The sequence below is a fragment of the Mobula birostris genome, chromosome 7 (assembly GCF_030028105.1).
Source record: "Mobula birostris isolate sMobBir1 chromosome 7, sMobBir1.hap1, whole genome shotgun sequence".
Lineage (NCBI taxonomy): Eukaryota > Metazoa > Chordata > Chondrichthyes > Myliobatiformes > Myliobatidae > Mobula > Mobula birostris.
This window is the reverse complement of record NC_092376.1, coordinates 44073741-44093204: the sequence shown is the minus strand read 5'-3', so window position 1 is coordinate 44093204 and position 19464 is coordinate 44073741. Positions and strand designations below refer to the sequence as shown.

The window sequence follows — 19464 nt, the reverse complement described above, 5'->3', positions numbered from 1 at the left end:
TTTTAAAATTGAGTTTTTTCAACCTCATAGATAAACCCTGACACCCAAATTCTAGGAGTTCATTTTCTGTGGAGGCAGGGGACTAGTCAATGCATTGGATCGAAACCCTGCATCAGAACTGATGCTCGTAATGTCTGCTATTCCTCTGTCTCCACAGATGCTGCTTGACCTACTGAGTTCCCCTAGCAAGTTTGTTTTTCACCTCTTTTTCTAGCACCTGCTGTCTTTTGTGTCTCTAAGCATTTATTTTAATTGTTTGTGGTCATTGATACTGTGGATGAAGACAACAAAAGCAAGAAAGAGGTAAAATTGGAGCTTCTGAGAAACATGAAGTCAGTTAAGTGTCTGGTTTCGAATAGCACCAGTTTACTATGGGCATTGACAATGATCTTTCGATCCTCTTTGGCCACAGGAGTAGTACCAGAGGATTGGAGGATGGCAAATGTTGCTCCATGTTCAAGAAGGTAATAGGGATAATCTTGGGAGTTTTAGGCCAGAGAGTCATACGTCAGTGGTTGGCAAACTGATGGAGAAGATTCTTAGGTACAGGATTTACAATTGTTTGGAGAAGCATAGTCTTATTAAAGATAGTCAGCATGAATTTTTGAAGGATTGGTCAAGTACCTCATAAGCCTGATTGAGTATTTCAAGGAAGTGACAAAGCAAATTGATGATTGTAGAGCAATATATGTGGTGTATATGGATTTCAGTAAGGCATTTGATAAAGTTCCCCATGGTAGGTTCATCCAGAAAGTCAAGAGGTATGGTATCCATGGGAATTTCACTGCATGGAGTGGGAATTGGTTTGTCCACAGAAGACAGAGGGTGATAGTAATATATCTATCCTGTTTGGAGATTGGTGACTAGTGGTGTTCCACAGGATTCTGTTCTGGACCCTGCTCTTTCAGATTTTTTATAAATGACTTGGATTAGAAAGTGGAAGGAAGGGTTAGTAAATTTGCAGATTACATGAAAGTTGCGGTGTTATAGATTGTGTGGAAGTTGTCACAGGTTATAGTCAGGATGAAAAACTGGGTGGAGAAATGGTAGATGGAGTTCAAACCAGAAAAGTGATTAGAGCTTATGACTCTTATCTGAAATGTGAAGAGATACATTTGGAAGAGAACTTGAAGGTACAAGGTTGATGACAGGATTCTTAGTAGTTGGGAGAACAGATGGATCTTGGGGTCTGTGTCCATTTCAAAACTGCTGCACAAGTTGATAGGGTGTTGAAGAAGGCATATACAACATGCTGGAGGAATTCAGCAGGTCAGGCAGATTCTATGGAAATAAATAAACAGACGATGTTTTGGACCAGGTCCTGATGAGGGGTCTTGGCCCGAAATGCTGACTGTTTATTCCTTTTCATATATACTGCCTGATCAGCTGAGTTTCTGTAGCATTTTGTATGGGTTACTTCAGATTTCCAGCATCTGTAGAATCCCTTGTGTTTAATAAGGCGTATGGTGCTTTGGCCTTCAATTAGTTGAGGTATTGAGATCAAGAGCCATGAGGTTATATTGCAGCTCCTTAAACCTTTGGTTAGACCAGACTTAGAGTATTGTGTTCAGTGCAGATGAGATCTATCAAGAAGCTGCTTTGATTGGAGGATATGTCTTATGAGGATAGATTGAGAGAGGTAGGGTTTTTCTCTTTGAGGACGAGAGGTGTAGAAGATTATAAAGTGGACAGGCAGTGCCTTTTTCCCAGGGCAGCAATGCTTAATATCTAGAGGGCATCCATTTAAGGTGAGTGGAGGAAAGTTTAGAGGAGATATCAGAGGTAGTTGTTTTACACAGAGAGTGGGGGGGGGGCACAGGGGGGCCTGGAACAACTTGTCGGGTTAGTGGTAGAGGTTGATATAACAGGGACTTTTAAGGGACTCTTACATAGGCAAGTGGATGTAAGAAAAATGGAGGGGTATAGGCTGTGTAGGAGAGCAGGGTTAGGTTGATCATTGAGTAGGTTCACACAACATAGTGGGCTGAAGAGACTGTACTGTTAGATAATCTATGAAAAAGGCAAAGCGACAAGTAAAAATATGTACCCTCAAACTAATATCACAATGGAGATTCATGAGCTTAAATAGGTGCTAAAATAAAATATTCTGTTCCAGAATAAACTGAAAATATAGAGTCAGTGTAAAGTGCAAGATGATGATAACAGCACTTTAAAACCAAGAAGGCAGTATAGTAAACAAATTTTAATTTGCACTCTTCATGCCAATGAAATAAAGCTAACCATAGTAAATTGTTCCACTGCCTTTCAGTCTGATGATATGAGTTTGCTCATGATTCCAAAATAGGTAGTAAGGTGTAGTGATGAGGTAATATTCAATCTGATGCCTTCAATAAGGTGATGCACAAATGATTATGAAACAAAATTATAGCACAACATTGAAGATAACATATCGATTGAGACTGAGGATTGATTAATTAATAGAAAATAGAGAAATACAATAAATGGGTAACTTTTGGGTTGGGTGACATGCTGGAGTATTAAGTTTGGTCTTTTTTAATGTTGGCATTGTTCAACATATTTGTACTACAGGTTTGACTTAAATAGAATAGCAAATTATTTTAATAGCCTCCTTACGGACATCTCTTTTTTAAATATTCCGTAAATTTATTTTAAATCCTCTATCAAGTCACATCAATCATATATTTTTGCACAGAAGTCAAAACTTTTATTATATTCTATTAAGTCTAGAATGTTGTTGCATTCTTAGAGTGTGTGTGTGCATCTTGTTCACGTAAAACTTCTCAATATTCATTCACTTTATTTAAAATTGGAGATTAATTTCAAATTGTTAGGAATGTAATGTAATGGTCTTTGTCAGTGGCTAGTTACTATCTAGAATGGCCTAATCAATATTCTTCAGTTTATATTTTGATTAACAACTTTACTTTTAATTTATGATTCCTATTCACCTATTCTGTTTCTCTGTTTCTTATAGTGTACATTCAGGTGACTTCTTTACAGTAATTCAATCTGCCTTGGATAATGATGCCACACCATGGTTTGGCCTTATCGTTTGCCTGTGGGGTAAGGAATAGAGAGCAAGTAAAATTCAAAGAAAAAACTGTGGTACTTGAATTTTCTCAGCACACATATGAAAAGATTGTATGTTAATGTGTGACCACAGTAAGTGATGCTAGGTTTAAAGAATCCACACAATGTTCTGAGCCTATAATTTTCTAATCTTTTTAACACTGTCTTGGGACTTTAGAGATTTCCTTGTCATCCTCACTGGTAACAATGACGTCATCCAGGTGATACAGAGTGCCTGGGCAGTCTTGTAGCACCTGGTCCATGGCTTTCTGCCAGAGTGCAGGTGCAGGTGCAACTCCAAAATTAAGCCTACTATAGCGAGAATGCCTTTTGTGAGTGTTTGTGGTGAGAAACACTCTGGATTCTTCTTCCATCCCCATCTGTGGGTAGCCCTCAGCTGAGTCCATTTTGCTGAAATGTTTTCCTCCAGAAAGGTTTGCAAAGGTATCCTCTATCCTGGGCAGAGGGTAATGATCTACTTTTAGTACTGAGTTGATGGTGACCCTAAAATTACCACAGATCCTGACAAACCCATTCTTTTTGGCTACTGGGACTACTGGTGCTGCCCATGGGCTCCATGCAACTCAGAAAGAATTTCTTCAGCCTCCCTGTGATCTAGCTCACTAGCTACTTTGTCACGATGGTACAAAGAACTAGACAAGTTTTGTAGAACTTCGGAGTGGCAATTTCAATTAACACAATTTTGTCCTTGATATTTTTGAGCTTTCCAGTGCCATCTCTGAATTCTGCTGTGGCATCATCGAGTACCTTTCTTAATTTGCTTTCAGTTGACTCTCTTGCAGGGAATGTGACATGTAACTGGTGGATGGATCTGCAATCAAGTTGAAGTTGTCTCAGTCAATCATGGCCCCACAATGCTGGCCTTCCTGTTTTTTACCACATACAAGCTGTTGATTATTGTATTTCAGCATTACAAATGTCATTCTGACAGGAATGACCTTTTCTCTAGTATAAGTTCTTAGTTGGATATCTGCAGGCTTCAGTTCAGTATCTGAGAAATGCCATTCAAACTTATTTTGTGGAATTACTGAAACAGCTGAGCCACTGTCCAATTCCATTTTAATTAATTTGCCATTCACTTTTGGTGTAAGCCATATTGCTTGTCTATTGTTAATTTTCACATTGTAAGTCTCAAGTCTTGTGTCACTCTCATCATTTTCAGATTTTTCATCAGCAGCATGCAGATAAGTAATCCTTTTGAAACTGCAACTTGACTTTTTAGCTTTTTCTCTACCCTGTGCAGTCCACTCATTTTTGTCTGCCCAACTTGTATGTGTCCTACTTTGTTACATTTTTAAAAAACTTAAATGACTCATTGTGCTTCAACAGGTAGGTAGTCATTACCACTGTTATGATCACCCAGCTGAATTACTCTTTAACTCGAAAACATAAAACTACTTTAAAGTGAAAAGGTAGGGGCCCAGGAGAATGTGTTTTAGTTTTGTTTTAACTTTTAACGAGGCTGCATATATAACGCAGTGGTGTGATATTGTTTGCCATTTACGTACTTTTACATATAACCTGCTTAATCAGCAATATGTTTACGATATTACTTGAATATTACTGAAATATTAAATACACAACAGAAGTCACTTCCATTAGGGTATTGATATAGTTTCAATAATAAGTTTCACAAAGGAATTGGAGGTGAATTGAGGTTGAGCATAGTTGCGATGATATGTGGAAACACTAGGGCAATGAAGCCAATTGAATTACTCTTTAAACTTTAAATGAACTGGTGCAGACTTAATGGGCCATGTGGTTTGCTGTATTATTCTTTGATTCATTTCTCAAATTAATTAACAATGTGCATTGCTTCCAGGAACAATTTTTCTGGAACTATGGAAAAGAATAAATGCTAAATTGGTGTATGAATGGGATGTTGAGAACTTTGAAAATGATGAGCCAACCAGACCCGAGTTTTATGGAACATCTGTGAGAAAGGTAGAGTTCAGTTGAAGTTAAAGTCACAACCTTGGATTTATTTGATAAATAAGCCATTTTAGACATCACTACACATCACCTTATTTAATTATAGGAAGAAATAATTGCAGTATGTATAATTTACAGATGTCCATCTGTAGCATTAAATATGCAACTTCATTTATACTAATTCTTTCCAATCCAATTGAAAAATGTGGAAGTATTCACAATATAACATAAGAAGGGAATGATGCATACTGATACTTAATTATTATAATCAGTAATTATTACCATAGCAGAAACTCTTAAATTAACAGATGCAATCCTGCTATTTTTGAACTGTATTGTAAACCATGTTGAGCAGTCACATTTAGAAATGCCAGATCAGTAAATATATCCGGTGATGTGATCACAATTTAGCAATCATCTGTGAGTATACACAACATGAACTAAAAGAAATTCTTTGGTTTACATCAGTCCTGAAGATTTTCACAACTTGTCGTATACAAAATTATTAAATCACAAATCTTATACAGGAAAATTTGTCTTGGCTGACCAAGAACACAGCCCAGAACCTTGTCTCAGTTCTACAATGAGCGGTTCACAAACTCGAACATGGCCATTTCCAACATCAATCCAAATTGCCAAGGCAAGGATTAATTATCTGAAGCAGGAAAAGTGTCTAAGGAGCATTGCAAAGAACCACACAGCTTTACATGTTGAGAAAATGAAGCTAAGAGCTGAATAACAGCACTAGTAACCAGAGATGAGCCAAATCCTGTTCAGTGCAATGAACAGGATTTGATAAGTGATCTTGAAGTAAAGGAGCCATTAGAAGGTAGTGACCATAATATGATAAGTTTTTATCTGCAAGTTGAGAGGGATAAGGGCAGATCAGAAGTGTCAGTATTGCAGTTGAACAAAGGAGATTATGGAGCCATGAGGGAGGAGCTGGCCAAAGTTGACTGGTCGGATATCCTAGCAGAAAAGACAGTGGAACAGCAATGGCAGGTATTCTTGGGAATAATGCACAAGGTGCAAAATCAGTTCATCCCCCAGAGAAGGAAGGATTCAAAGGGGGGAAAGTGGCCACAGTGGTTGACAAAGGAAGTCAGAGATAGCATAGTATTAAAAAAGAAGTATAACAGAGCTAAGGTGAGTGGGAAGACGGATGATTGGGAAATTTTTAAAGAGCAACAGAACTTAACTAAAAAGGCAATACGGGGAGAAAAAATGAGGTATGAACGCAAGCTAGCTAGGAATATAAAGGAGGATAGCAAAAGTTTTTTTAGTATGTGAAGAGAAGGAAGATAGTTAAGAACAATGTTGGGCCCTTGAAGAATGAATTGGGAGAAATTGTTATGGGAAACAGAGAAATGGCAGACAAATTTAATAAGTACTTTGGATCTGTCTTCACTAGGGAAGACATAAGCAATCTCCCAGATGTATGGATGGGCCAAGGACATAGGGTAACTGAGGAACTGAAACAGATTGACATTAGGAAGGAAACGGTGATGAGTAGACTGATGGGACTGAAGGCTAACAAATCCCCAGGTCCAGATGGTCTGCATCCTAGGGTACTAAAGGAGGTGGCTCTGGAAATTGTGGATGCATTGGTGATCATTTTCCAATGTTCCTTAGATTCAGGATCAGTTCCTGAGGATCGGCGAATGGCTAATGTTATCCCACTTTTTAAGAAAGGAGGGAGGGGGAAAACAGAGAACTATCGCCCTGTTAGCCTAACATCAGTAGTGGGGAAGATGCTAGAGTCCATCATTAAAGATGAAATAGCGGCATATCTTGATAGCAGTGATAAGATTGGGCCGAGCCGGCATGGATTTACCAAGGGCAAATCATGCTTGACTAATCTATTGGAGTTTTTCAAGGATGTAACCAGGAAGATAGAAGCAGGAGATCCAGTGGATGTGGTGTACCCTGACTTTCAGAAAGCATTCGATAAGGTACCACATAGGAGATTGGTGGGTAAAATCAGAGCTCATGGCATTGGGGGGAAGATATTGACATGGATAGAAAACTGGTTGGCAGATAGAAAGCAAAGGGTAGCAGTGAATGGGTGTTTCTCGGAATGGCAGGTGGTGACTAGTGGGGTGCCACAGGGCTCGGTATTGGGACCACAGCTGTTTACGATTTACGTCGATGATTTAGAGGAAGGCATTGTGAATAACATCAGCAAGTTTGCTGATGATACTAAGCTGGGTGGCAGTGTGACATGTGATGAGGATGTTAGAAGAATTCAAGGTGACTTGGATAGGCTGGGTGAGTGGGCAGAAACTTGGCAGATGGCGTTTAATGTGAATAAGTGTGAAGTTATTCACTTTGGGAGCAAGAACAGGAAGGCAGATTATTATCTGAATGGTGTGGAGTTAGGTAAGGGAGAAATACAAAGAGATCTCGAAGTACTTGTTCATCAGTCTCTGAGGGTGAATGAGCAAGTGCAGCAGGCAGTGAAGAAGGCTAATGGAATGTTAACCTTTATTACAAAGGGAATTGAGTACAAGAGCAAGGAAATCCTTTTGCATTTGTACAGGGCCCTGGTGAGACCACACCTGGAGTATTGTGTGCAGTTTTGGTCTCCAGGGTTAAGGAAGGACATCCTGGTTGTGGAGGAGGTGCAGCGTAGGTTCACTAGGTTAATTCCTGGGATGTCCGGACTGTCTTACGCAGAGAGGTTAGAGAGACTGTGCTTGTACACGCTGGAATTAAGGAGATTGAGGGGGGATCTGATTGAGACATATAAGATTATTAAGGGATTGGACAAGATAGAGGCAGGAAATATGTTCCAGATGCTGGGAGAGTCCAGTACCAGAGGGCATGGTTTAAGAATAAAGGGTAGGTCATTTAGGACAGAGTTGGGGAGGAACTTCTTCTCCCAGAGGGTTGTGGAGGTGTGGAACGCGCTGCCTCAGAAGGCAGTGGAGGCCAATTCTCTGGATGCTTTCAAGAAGGAGCTAGATAGGTATCTTATGGATAGGGGAATCAAGGGTTATGGGGACAAGGCAGGAACTGGGTATTGATAGTAGATGATCAGCCATGATCTCAGAATGGCGGTGCAAGCTTGAAGGGCCGAATGGTCTACTTCTGCACCTATTGTCTATTGTCTATTGAGATCTGAACTATTACTCCAAGAATAGTTCTCTTGATTTCAAATTTAAATTGAAGAAATTAAATAATGAAATTTTTAAAAAATGATTTTATTAAAACTGATTAAACAGCAGCTTGACATTCAGAATAGAAAATGTATTATCTTTCCTATGTTTTCTTAACCTTGGTATTAGTAAAGTCAAGGGGAAATTAGGGATGGCCTTAACCACATTGAACAAAAGTAAAAGACTTGAACCACCCATATCAGTATTGACAATGTGCTGCAACGCTGCAGCAGAATTGAAATCACAGCACCAATCAAAAAGGTTGCAATGGTCTGATTAAATTCAAGTGCCTTTATTTGGAGTCCCCAAATTTGTCTTAATATCACAACAAAGAGCTACACAGGTGAAATGCTATATACATAACGAAGCACTGAAGGTCAGTTTGATATATAGGGATGACAAGGTTCAATAACTTAGCAAACACCACCATCAACAATTCACAGTTTCATCTAATTGCGCAACAAATGCATTGGTGAGATCTGGATAGCTGGCATGACTGTTTATTTTTGCGCTTTATTTATTTGTTTTTTTAAGTTATAATTGATGTGCTTTTCATGCAGCCTTTTCCTAATAACTCAGTTAACAGGTAGCTCCATAAGGTTTGTAAGAACTGTAATCACATAACTCTTCAGAAATTGAACACAGTACAGTAAAGCACCTACAATTAATCATGTGCATGAATAGTAACTATTGTTTACTGATCTTTGACATTTGTAAAAAGTAAATTCAGTGATCTTTATATTTCAGCTTTATGTTTTGCTACTAAGGATATTTAATATGTTTGAAAATAAAGTGCCAGTGAGTACAAAGCCATTTAGTGATCTGCTCTTGGTGTTTTAGACAAAAGATAGATTTGCTATCTATAGTCTTTTTTTCTGATTCTTTAAGTGAAATATCATCTCCACACCATCTCAAGATTTAATAACCATTCCCTCTTGTTTCTGCTTACGTTGTGAGAGAAATCTGTCAAGTTAGTTTCCTGAAGGAGTGTCAACTGCAGTAAAGATTACAAAATATAGTTATTATCTGTATCAGAATGTTTAAAGATTAAGGAATATAGAAGAATCTGCTTTTCCACTGGGCAGTTTCACTTGTGAGTCTATAAAATTCCTAGATGTGGTGGCATGGTGTATGATGCAGAGTAGTCCCAATCTGAATACAGAAAACAATACAATGTTTTTAAAGTTAATTGCATTGTTGTTAAGATCATCAAAATATCAATGATGTATTAGGGGTGAGGTGAGGTGGGATGGGGCTGAAGGGGCTACATGCACTGAAATACAAGAGAGACTGTATATGCTGGAAATCTGGAGAACTCACTCAAATCGCTGGAGAAACACAACAGCTCAGGCAGCATCTATGGAGAGAAACAAATATTCGATGTTTTGGGCTGAGATCCTTCATAAGGACTGGAAAGAAAGAGAGCAGAAGTAAGAATAAAAGGGTGATGGGAGGGTAGGACCATGAGCTGGTGGATGACAGGTGAATCCAGGTGAGGAGGAAAGTAGGTAGGTGGTGGGAGGGGGGAAAAGTGAGTGATGTGAGAAGCAGGTTAGTGTAAGAGACAAAGGGATGAAGAAGAAGGAAGAGGACAGAAGACCATGGAATATAGGGAAGGTAAAGGAGATGATGAGGTCTTGTAAGGGCAGGGGAAGGGAAGTGTAAATGTTCCAGAAGCATTAGGGAAAACAAAGGTGGGATGGGCTGACAGAGGGAAGTGGTTGCAGGAAGTCATTGAAGCCGATGTTGATGCTATCAGGTTGCAGAAAACCAAGATAGAATATGAGGCATTGAGACAATCCAATTTTTTCAACAGCACATTTGTCTGCTTTGGGTATTAATGGGATGGATTTATCTTCAAAGATGAATGGCTCTTTGTGGTTTCGCAGTTATCCATCTTCGATTACCAATTGCAACACATTAATCTCATCCTTTTAGCAAAACTCTGATCATGAGTTGGTGAATTATATAATTGCTAGAAGCTAATTAGTTTTAGTTGTATATCATCCCAACCTACTAGCCTATTTACAGCTACATTATCTAACTTTTCCTGGCTGCTGTCCGTAGATAATTGCTTTTAGTGCTCTTTCAAACTTGGATTACTTCCATTGCATGCTGTGCAAAGAATTGTGGTTGACATATTGGAGCATTGAACTGGATAGTAATTGGTTAATTTTCAAAACAAAATCATATCCAGTGCAATAACAATACGTTGTGGAGCTGATTTATTTTGACTTGTTCAAATGTGCGTATAGCATGTATTTAAAAAGATATAATTTAACCTTCTCATCTTTCTCTTCATTGAGAAACAGTTAAGTTTTACCAAAACTATCAGTGTTCCATTATGTTTGGCATGGCTGGATGATTTTCCTAAAGATTCTGCATTCCTTGTATTCTTGAAACTTCCACGGTATAAATCAATAACAAAGAAACAAGCTTCCAGTTTGAGTCTGGGTTTTTGTGAGTTGGGTGTGTCCAGTTAAACCCTGAGTATAATTGTAGAATAAAATCTAAAAGTATTTTACCTTAGTATGGAAAAAGAAAGAAGACCATTAGACCATAAGACATAGGAACAGAATTAGGCCATTCAACCCATTGAGTCTGCTCCACCATTCCATCATGGCAGATCCCAGAACCCACTCAAAGCCATACACTTGCCTTCTCGCCATATCCTTTGATGCCCTGACCGATCAGGAAACTACCAACTTCTCCCTTAAATATACCCACGGATTTGGCCTCCACTGCAGTCTGTGGCAGAGCACCACTCTTTAGCTAAAAAAATAAATTCCTCCTTACCTCTGTTCTAAAAGGTAAAAGGTAACCCCTCAGTTTTGAGTCTGTGCCCTCTAGTTCTGGATACCCCCATCAGAGGAAACATCCACCCTATCTAGTCCTTTCAACATTCAGTAGGTTTCAACGAGATTCCACCCCCCCCCCCCAACATTCTTCTAAGTTTGGGTGGGTACAGGCCCAGAGCTGCTAAATGCTCCTCATATATTAACCCCTTCATTCCCGGAATCATCCTCATGAACCTCCTCTGGATTCTCCCCAATGACAACACATCCTTTCTGAGATATGGGGCCTAAAACCATCAACAATTCTCTAAGTGTGGCCTGACTAGTGTCTTATAAAGGCTTAGCATTATTTCCTTGCTTTCATATTCTATTTCCCTTGAAATAAATGCCACCATTGCATTTGTCTTCTTTACCACAGATTCAGCCTGTAAATTAACCTTCTGGGAGTCTTGCACAAGGACTCCTAAGTCCCTCTGTACCTCTGATGTTTGAACCTCCTCCCCACATATAATAGGCTGCATTATTGTTCCTTTTATGAAAATGCATTATCATACATTTCCCAGCACTGTATTCCATCAGCCACTTTTTTGCTCATTCTTCCATTTTGTCTAAGTCCTGCTGCAAGCACATTGCTTCCTCAACACTACCTACCCCTCCACTTATCTTCGTATCTTCCACAAACTTTGACACAAAGACATCAATTCCATTATCCAAATCATTGACAAACAATGTGAAAAGTAGCGGTCCCAATCCTGACCCCTGAGGAACATATTGGTCACTGGCAGTCAAACAGAAAAGGCTCCCTTTATTTCCACTCACTGCCTCCTGCCTGTCAGCCATTCCTCTATCCAAGCTAATATCTTTCCTGTAACGGCATAGGATCTTATCTTGTTATGCAGCCTTATGTGTGGCACCTTATCAAACGCCTTCTTAAAATCCACGTAAATGACATCCACTGTCTCTCCTTTGTCCACCCTGCTTGTTACTTCTTCGAAGAACTAACAGATTTGGTCAGGCAAGATTTCCACTTACAGAAATCATGCTGACTTTGACTTACTTTATCATTGGTCTCCAAGTACCCCAAAACCTCAACCTTAATAATAGACTCTCAAGACTTTCCCAACCACCTAGGTTAGGCTAACGGGCCTATAATTTCCATTCTTTTGCTTTCTTCCCTTCTTTATGAGTGGTGTGACATTTTCAATCTTCCAGTCCTCCAGGATCAAGTAATTCCCAAAAGATCATGACCAATGCATCCATTATCTCTTTAGCAACCTCTCTCAGGACTCTGGGATGTAGTCTAACTGGTCCAGGTGACTTATCCGCCTTAAGACCTTTGACACAAGGAAATCTGCAGATGCTGGAATTTCAAGTAACACACATAAAAGTTGCTGGGGGAACACAGCAGGCCAGGCAGCATCTCTAGGAAGAGGTACAGTCAATGTTTCGGGCCGAGACCCTTCATCAGGACCGACTGAAAGAAGAGCTAGTAAAAGATTTGAATATGGGAGGGAGAGGGGGAGATCTGAAATGATAGGGGAAGACAGGAGGGGGAGGGATGGAGCCAAGAGCTGGACAGTTGATTGGCAAAAGGGATATGAGAGGATCATGGGATGGGAGGCCTAAGGAGATTCTCTCTCCTTTTTCTCCCTCTGTCCCTCTCACTATACTCCTTGCTCATCCTCTGGGCTTCACCCCTCCCCCTTTCTTTCCCCCTAGGCCTCCCGTCCCATGATCCTCTCATATCCCTTTTGCCAATCAACTGTCCATCTCTTGGCTCCATCCCTCCCCCTCCTGTCTTCTCCTATCATTTTGGATCTCCCCCTCCCCCTCCCACTTTCAAGTTTCTTACTAGCTCTTCTTTCAGTTAGTCCTGACGAAGGATCTCAGCCCGGAACGTCGACTGTACCTCTTCCTAAAGATGCTGTCTGGCCTGCTGCATTCCCCCAGCAACTTTTATGTGTGTTGCTTGAGACCTTTGAGTTTGCCTAGCATTTTTTCCTTTGTAATAGCTACGGTACTCATTACTATTCCCTGGCACTCATGGACCACTGGCACACTGCTAGTGTCTTCCACAGTGAAGACAGATGCAATGTACTCATTAAATTCATCTGCTATTTCTTTGTCCCCCATTTCTACATAACCAGCATCATTTTACAGTGGTCCAATACTAACTCTCACCTCCCTTTTACTCTTTATATAACTGAGAAAACTCTTAGTATTCTGCTTTATATTATTGGTCAATTTACCCTCATAGTTCATCTTTTCCCTTCTTATAGCTTTTTTAGTTGCCTTTTGTTGGATTTTAAAAGCTTCCCAATCATCCAACTTCCCGCAACACACATCAAAGTTGCTGGTGAACGCAGCAGGCCAGGCAGCATCTCTAGGAAGAGGTGCAGTCGACGTTTCAGGCCGAGACCCTTTGTCAGGACTAACGAAGGGTCTCGGCCTGAAACGTCGACTGCACCTCTTCCTAGAGATGCTGCCTGGCCTGCTGCGTTCACCAGCAACTTTGATGTGTGTTGCTTGAATTTCCAGCATCTGCAGAATTCCTGTTGTTTGCATCCAACTTCCCACTCACTTTTCCTACCTTACATGCCTGTTCCTTGGCTGTTATGCAGTCCTTAATTTCCTTTGTCAGCCATGGTTGCCTACCCTGCCATTTGAAAACTTTCCTCCTCTGTGGGACATATCTATCCTTTGCCTTGTGAACTATTCTCAGAAACTTCAGCCACCTCTGCTCCGCCGTCACCTCCGCCAGTTTCCTCCTCCAATCCACCTGGGCAAGCTCGTCTCTCATGCCTCTGTAATTCCCTTTACTCCATTGCGATACTGAAACATGTGACTTATGCTTCTCTCACTCAAATTGCAGTATAAATCCAATCATATTATGATCACTACCTCCTAAGGGTTCCTTTACATTAAACTCCCTATTAAGATCGGGGTTATTATATGAGGGGTGATTGATAAGTTTGTGGCCTAAAGTGGAAGGAGTCGGTTTTAGAAAACCTAGTATATTTATTTTTCAACATAGTCCCCTCCTACATTCACACACTTAGTCCAGTGGTCGTAGAGCATATGGATCTTGGACTTCCAGAAAGTGACCACAGCAGGGGTGATTGATAAGTTCGTGGCCTGCAGTAGAAGGAGATGAGTTATACAGCTCTTGTTATATGCACATGCAGTTCAACTCTTTGAGTGATTATACAAAAAGTTTGAAGTTAATAACTCATCTCCTTCTACCTTAGGCCACGAACTTATCAATCACCCCTGATGCATTATTAACTGATGAGTTATTAACCTCAAACTTTCTGCATAATTACTCATGTGCATGTAACAAGAGCTGTATAACTCATCTCCTTCTACCTTAGGCCACGAACTTATCAATCACCCTTGCTGTGGACACTTTCTGGAGATCCAAGATCCGTATGCTTCATGACCGCTGGACTAATTGTGTAAATGTAGAAGGGGACTATGTTGAAAAGTAAATGTGCTAGGTTTTCTAAAATTGACTCCTTCTACCTTAGGCCACAAACTTATCAATCACCTCTCATACAACACCAAATCTAAGATAGCCTTTCCCTGAGTAGGCTCAAGCACAAGCTGCTCTAAAAAGCGATCTCATAAGCATTCAACAAATTCTCTCTTGCAATCTGATAACAACTTGATTTTTCCAATCCCCTTGAATATTGAAGTCCCCCATTACAATTGTGACATTAACCTTATCCAGCTTCCTTTGCAATCTCAACCCCACATCTTGGCTACTATTTGGAGACCTATATATGATTCACATACGTTTTTTTCACCCTTGCAGTTTCTTAACTCTACCCACAAAGATTCAACATTCTCTGACCCTATGTCACATCTTTCTAAAGATGTAATTCCATCCCTTACCAATAGAGCCACATCACCGTTTATGCCTTCCTGCCTGTCCTTCTAATACCAAGTGTATCCTTTGATGTTATACTCCCAACTAATGACCTTCTTTCAGCCACGACTCAGTGAAGCCCACAACATCATACTGACCAATCTCTAATTGCACCGCAAGTTCGTCCACCTTATTCCGAATGCTACACACACTTAAATGCAGTACCTTCAATCCTGCATTCTTGGCCCTTTTGAATTTTGCCTCTGTGGTACAATTTAACTCTTTGCTCTGTCTGTGTTTGCACCCAATCATTGGCTTGTCCTTCCTTACATTCATATTACGTATTACATCATCTACTTGTAAACCTGGTGGCTCATCCTCAGCTCTACCATACTGGTCTGCATCCCACTGCCATATTAATTTAAACCACTCCCAACAACTCCAGTAAACCTGCCCACAAGAATATTGGTCCCCCTTGGATTTAAGTGCATGTCCCACCTGCCCCAGAAGAGGTCCCAATTATCCAGACATCTGAATCCCTGCCCCTTGCTCCAATTCTCAATCTACGCATTTATCTGCCACCTCATTCTATTCCTATCCTCACTGTCGGGTGGCACAGGCAGCAGTCCCGAGATTACTGCCCTTGAGTTCCTGCTCCTCAGCTTCCTTCCTACCTCCCTGTATTCTGTTTTCAGGGCCTGCTCCCTTTTTTCACTTGTGTCGTTAGTATCAATATGTATAAGAAGTTTAACTGTATATTGTAAATTAAGAATCATGTGTATTTTTCATTCATCTTGTAGGACCCAGTTACTGGTGATGACGAACCTTACTACCCAGGTACTCTGCGACGTACAAAAATGCTACTCTCCCTTTTGGTAGGGATGCTGATGGTAAGTATCGGGTTCTTGACTTATCCTTTTCATTCATTTTACAGATGAAATGTGTGCTCTAGGTAATTACCATATGAGGTTATCTCCAGAGTTTCTATTATTGTTCTGAATCAGTGTAAAGTAGCAAACTAGTGATCAGTCATCCGTTAGTCTTGTGAGACCATGGATCTGAATCTGGAAAGTCTTCACTCTCCAGGGCGCAGGCCTGGGCAAGGTTGTATGGAAGACCAGCAGTTGCCCATGCTGCAAGTATCCCCTCTCCACGACACTGATGTTGTCCAAGGGAAGGGCATTAGGACCCATACAGCTTGGCACCAGTGTCGTCGCAAAGCATTGTGTGATTAAGTGCCTTGCTCAAAGACACAACACGCTGCCTCGGCTGGGGCTCGAACTCACGACCTTCAGATCGCTAGTCGAATGCCATAATCACTTGGCCACGTGCCCACAGTCATCTAATTTTACACTTAAATATGGCAAGAATAATTCCTTTCATTTTCTTTCTCCCCAAACCCAACTGCAATGCTTTCTTCAAGACAATTTGTTTCTCAGTTATTAAAGAGCTGTGCACACTTTTTGTTAATCTAAATATTTCTTTTCTTTTTCAATATTTTTTATTAATTTCTATATAGACAAATACAGGGTACAAGAAGATATATATTATAAGTTAAAAAAAAGATAAAATAATACCAAATACATTATGTTTGAATCACACTTGCGATCTCAATACCCTATATTCATGTAAATTAAATTAAATCATAATATTGAAATACGATAATTTATTGTATAAAAAAAATCTAAACCCACTACCAAGATCGAAGCTGTTTGGTAAAGAAAGAAAAAATGAAAAAAAACCTTATCATATACTGTAGTGAAATATGTTATTAGCCAACATCTGTATTTTAACAGCAAATCCAAGGTTTTCTAATGAATAAACTCTTGTTGGGCTTCCAGCAGGGTACAAGTATCAATTATAACTAATGTTTCGCTGACAAACTCTGCCATCTTCATCAAGGATGATGCCTGGGCATGTCTAGTCTGGTGGTATTTCTCCACTGTAGTCTGTCCCTCCTGATTGGTTAGTCCTCATCCAATCAGGTGTCCATTCTCCCACCTTGTTTACAATTGAATTCCAGTTCTTCGAGCAAGACCTTCATCTTTGTTAAAATTCTTTTCCTCTACTTTTATTTCAATGGCTTCCTTTACCAGGCAGTTCCAAAAACCACCGGCGCAGCACAGTAGTTTTGTGCGGTCGAAGTCAATCCTAGGGCCATTGTGAATGTAGTGTTCTGCAACTGCTGATTTCTCTGGGTAACCCAAATAGATACACCTCCTGTGTTCCTTGATGTCGGTTTCCACCGTGCATCCCCTCTGGTAGATAGACGCTGCTCCGTGTTCACAGGGAATCCTGTAAACACCAGCTGATCTGAGTCCTAGGTCACCTTTGACCTGCATAAGCTCTGATTTGAGATTCCTTATGGGTTTGTGGACGGAGTTAATCTACAATTTTTAGGACCCTGGCGATCCTTCCGGACACCAGAATTTAAAAAAAAAATTTCTATTTATAAATATCAATCTTATATAGAAGAAATATCAAATCATAACCAGCAAATATTAAGGTTGATAATAGAATAGTTACGAGGACACCACTTCAGAAGTTTCCAGTTTTTGTTGTCTTGTACAAATGCCTATAAAGTAATTATCAGTTAAATATGAGCCCATAATATCCATCTTACATTATCCCTCACATATGTAGTAGGTGTTTCTATTTGGTTACCAATGGACAAAAGAGCTGAAAGGTTGTGAAGGTTGAGCAACAATTTGAGGGTGACATAGTGTCAGACTGTAAAAACTTTGGACTTGTGTATTAGTTTTCAAGTAGCTAAATATTAATTAACAAACTCAAAATAGCGCAGGCATTCTCAGGTCTTCAGATGGCAACAGTTCCACACATAATTATCCCTAGTCTTGAAATTAATTTACTGGTCCTGTTGATACACAGGAGATTATACAATGTAGAAGATCTATTGATCTCCCAGCTTATGTAAAATGAAAATGATAACGCCAGAAAAACGTGACCACCCATAAGATATGTTGTACTGTTACTTTGGAATCCTAGGGAGGGGCCTGATCTCACCTCCATTTTGGTGCTCTGTGGTTGACTGCAGATAACGTATGAACATATATGAGGTTTCCAATCACTTCAAAGTTCAAAGTAAATTCATTATTGAATAACATATACACATATACAGTATGTCATCATTTACAACTCAGAGATTCATTTTCTTGTGAGCATACTCAATAAATCCAATAACCATAAAGAAATCAATGAAAGATAAACTGTGCAAATACAAAAAGAAAAAAACAACAAAAATAATAAATAAATAAACAAACAAACAAGCAAGCAAGCAATAAATATTGAAAGTAAGGTGAAGAGCCCTTAAAAGAGAGCCCATAGGTTGTGGGAACAAGTCAGTCATGGTGCAAGTGAAGTTGAGTGAAGTCATCCTCTCTGGTTCAGGATCCTGGTTGAGGGGTGATGACAGTTCCTGAACCTGATGGTGTGAGTCCTGAGGCTCATGTAGCTTCTCTCTGATAGCAGAAGAGAGAAGCCTGGATGGTGGGTGTTCCTGATGTTGGATGCTGCTTTCCTGCTACAGCTTGAGACACCTAATTGCTGCTTTGTTTCAATACAGGTCTTTGCAGTAATTGCTAGTGTCACTGCAGTGGTTATTTACAAGACCTGGATAAGAATTAGAATTAAAACTTCCAACTCACTTGTCAGCTTTTTGTTGACCACTGTCGGTGCCTCATTTCTAAATGTGGTGTCCATTATAATCTTGGGAAAGGTAAGCTTTCAATTTATCCTCCTATCTATAGACACTAGGTGGCCACTTTATTAGGTACACGTGTTTATTAATGTAAATACCTAATCAGCCAATCATGTGGTAGCAACTCAATGCATAAAGGCATGCAAACATGGTCAAGAGGTTCAGTTGTTATTCAGACCAAACACCTGAATGGGGAATAAATATGATCTTAGTGACTTTGACCATGAAATGATCGTTGATGCCAGATCAGGTGATTAGAGTACCATAGAAACTGCTGATCTCCTGGGATTTTCAGTCTCTAGACTATTCAGAGAATGGTGCATAAAACAAAAACTTGCAGTCAGCAACAGTTCTGTGAGTGAAAATGCCTTGTTAATGAGAGAGGTCAGAGTAGAATAGCCAGACTGGTTCAAGCTGACAGGAAGGCGACAGTGACTCAAATAACCACACAATACAATTGTGGTGTGCAAATGAACATCTATGAATGCACAACATGTCAAACCTTAATGTGGATGGGCTACAGCAGCAGAAGACCACATTGACAGCTGAAAAGCTGGAAGCAGACCTTGCTCTGGTCTGCACCTATTAATCTATAATAGGGCATGATGTTTCACTCTTTCATGTTGCAGTCCCCAGGAAAGCCTTCTGAATTCAGTGAAGGTAAATCGGGGCCATTGGCTATGAGTACTGGTTAGCCCAGGGCAACAAGACCTCACCACTGCTTTATAAATCCAGATTTTGGTACAAAGGCATCTCTCATGACAGACAAGTTAATCTGCCTCGGACTTTGGTTGGCTAATAGCTATAAAGTGGTGCTAGAAAGTTTATGAACGCTGTAGAATTTTCTCTATTTCTGCATAAATATGGCCTAAAATGTGATCAGATCTTCACGCAAGTCCTAAAACTAGATAAAGAGAACCC

The 19464-nt window shown here is 40.0% G+C and overlaps 1 protein-coding gene across 1 annotated transcript in view; it reads left to right on the top strand.

The window, feature by feature from the left end:
- Positions 1-19464, top strand: part of LOC140200922 (anoctamin-7-like) — a 74353-nt gene that overhangs the window by 35719 nt on the left and 19170 nt on the right. The window contains exons 7-10 of the mRNA XM_072264573.1: positions 2957-3045; positions 4895-5016; positions 15626-15715; positions 18409-18561. Coding sequence (XP_072120674.1) covers positions 2957-3045; positions 4895-5016; positions 15626-15715; positions 18409-18561 — 454 coding nt within the window. The remainder of the gene's footprint in view (positions 1-2956; positions 3046-4894; positions 5017-15625; positions 15716-18408; positions 18562-19464) is intronic.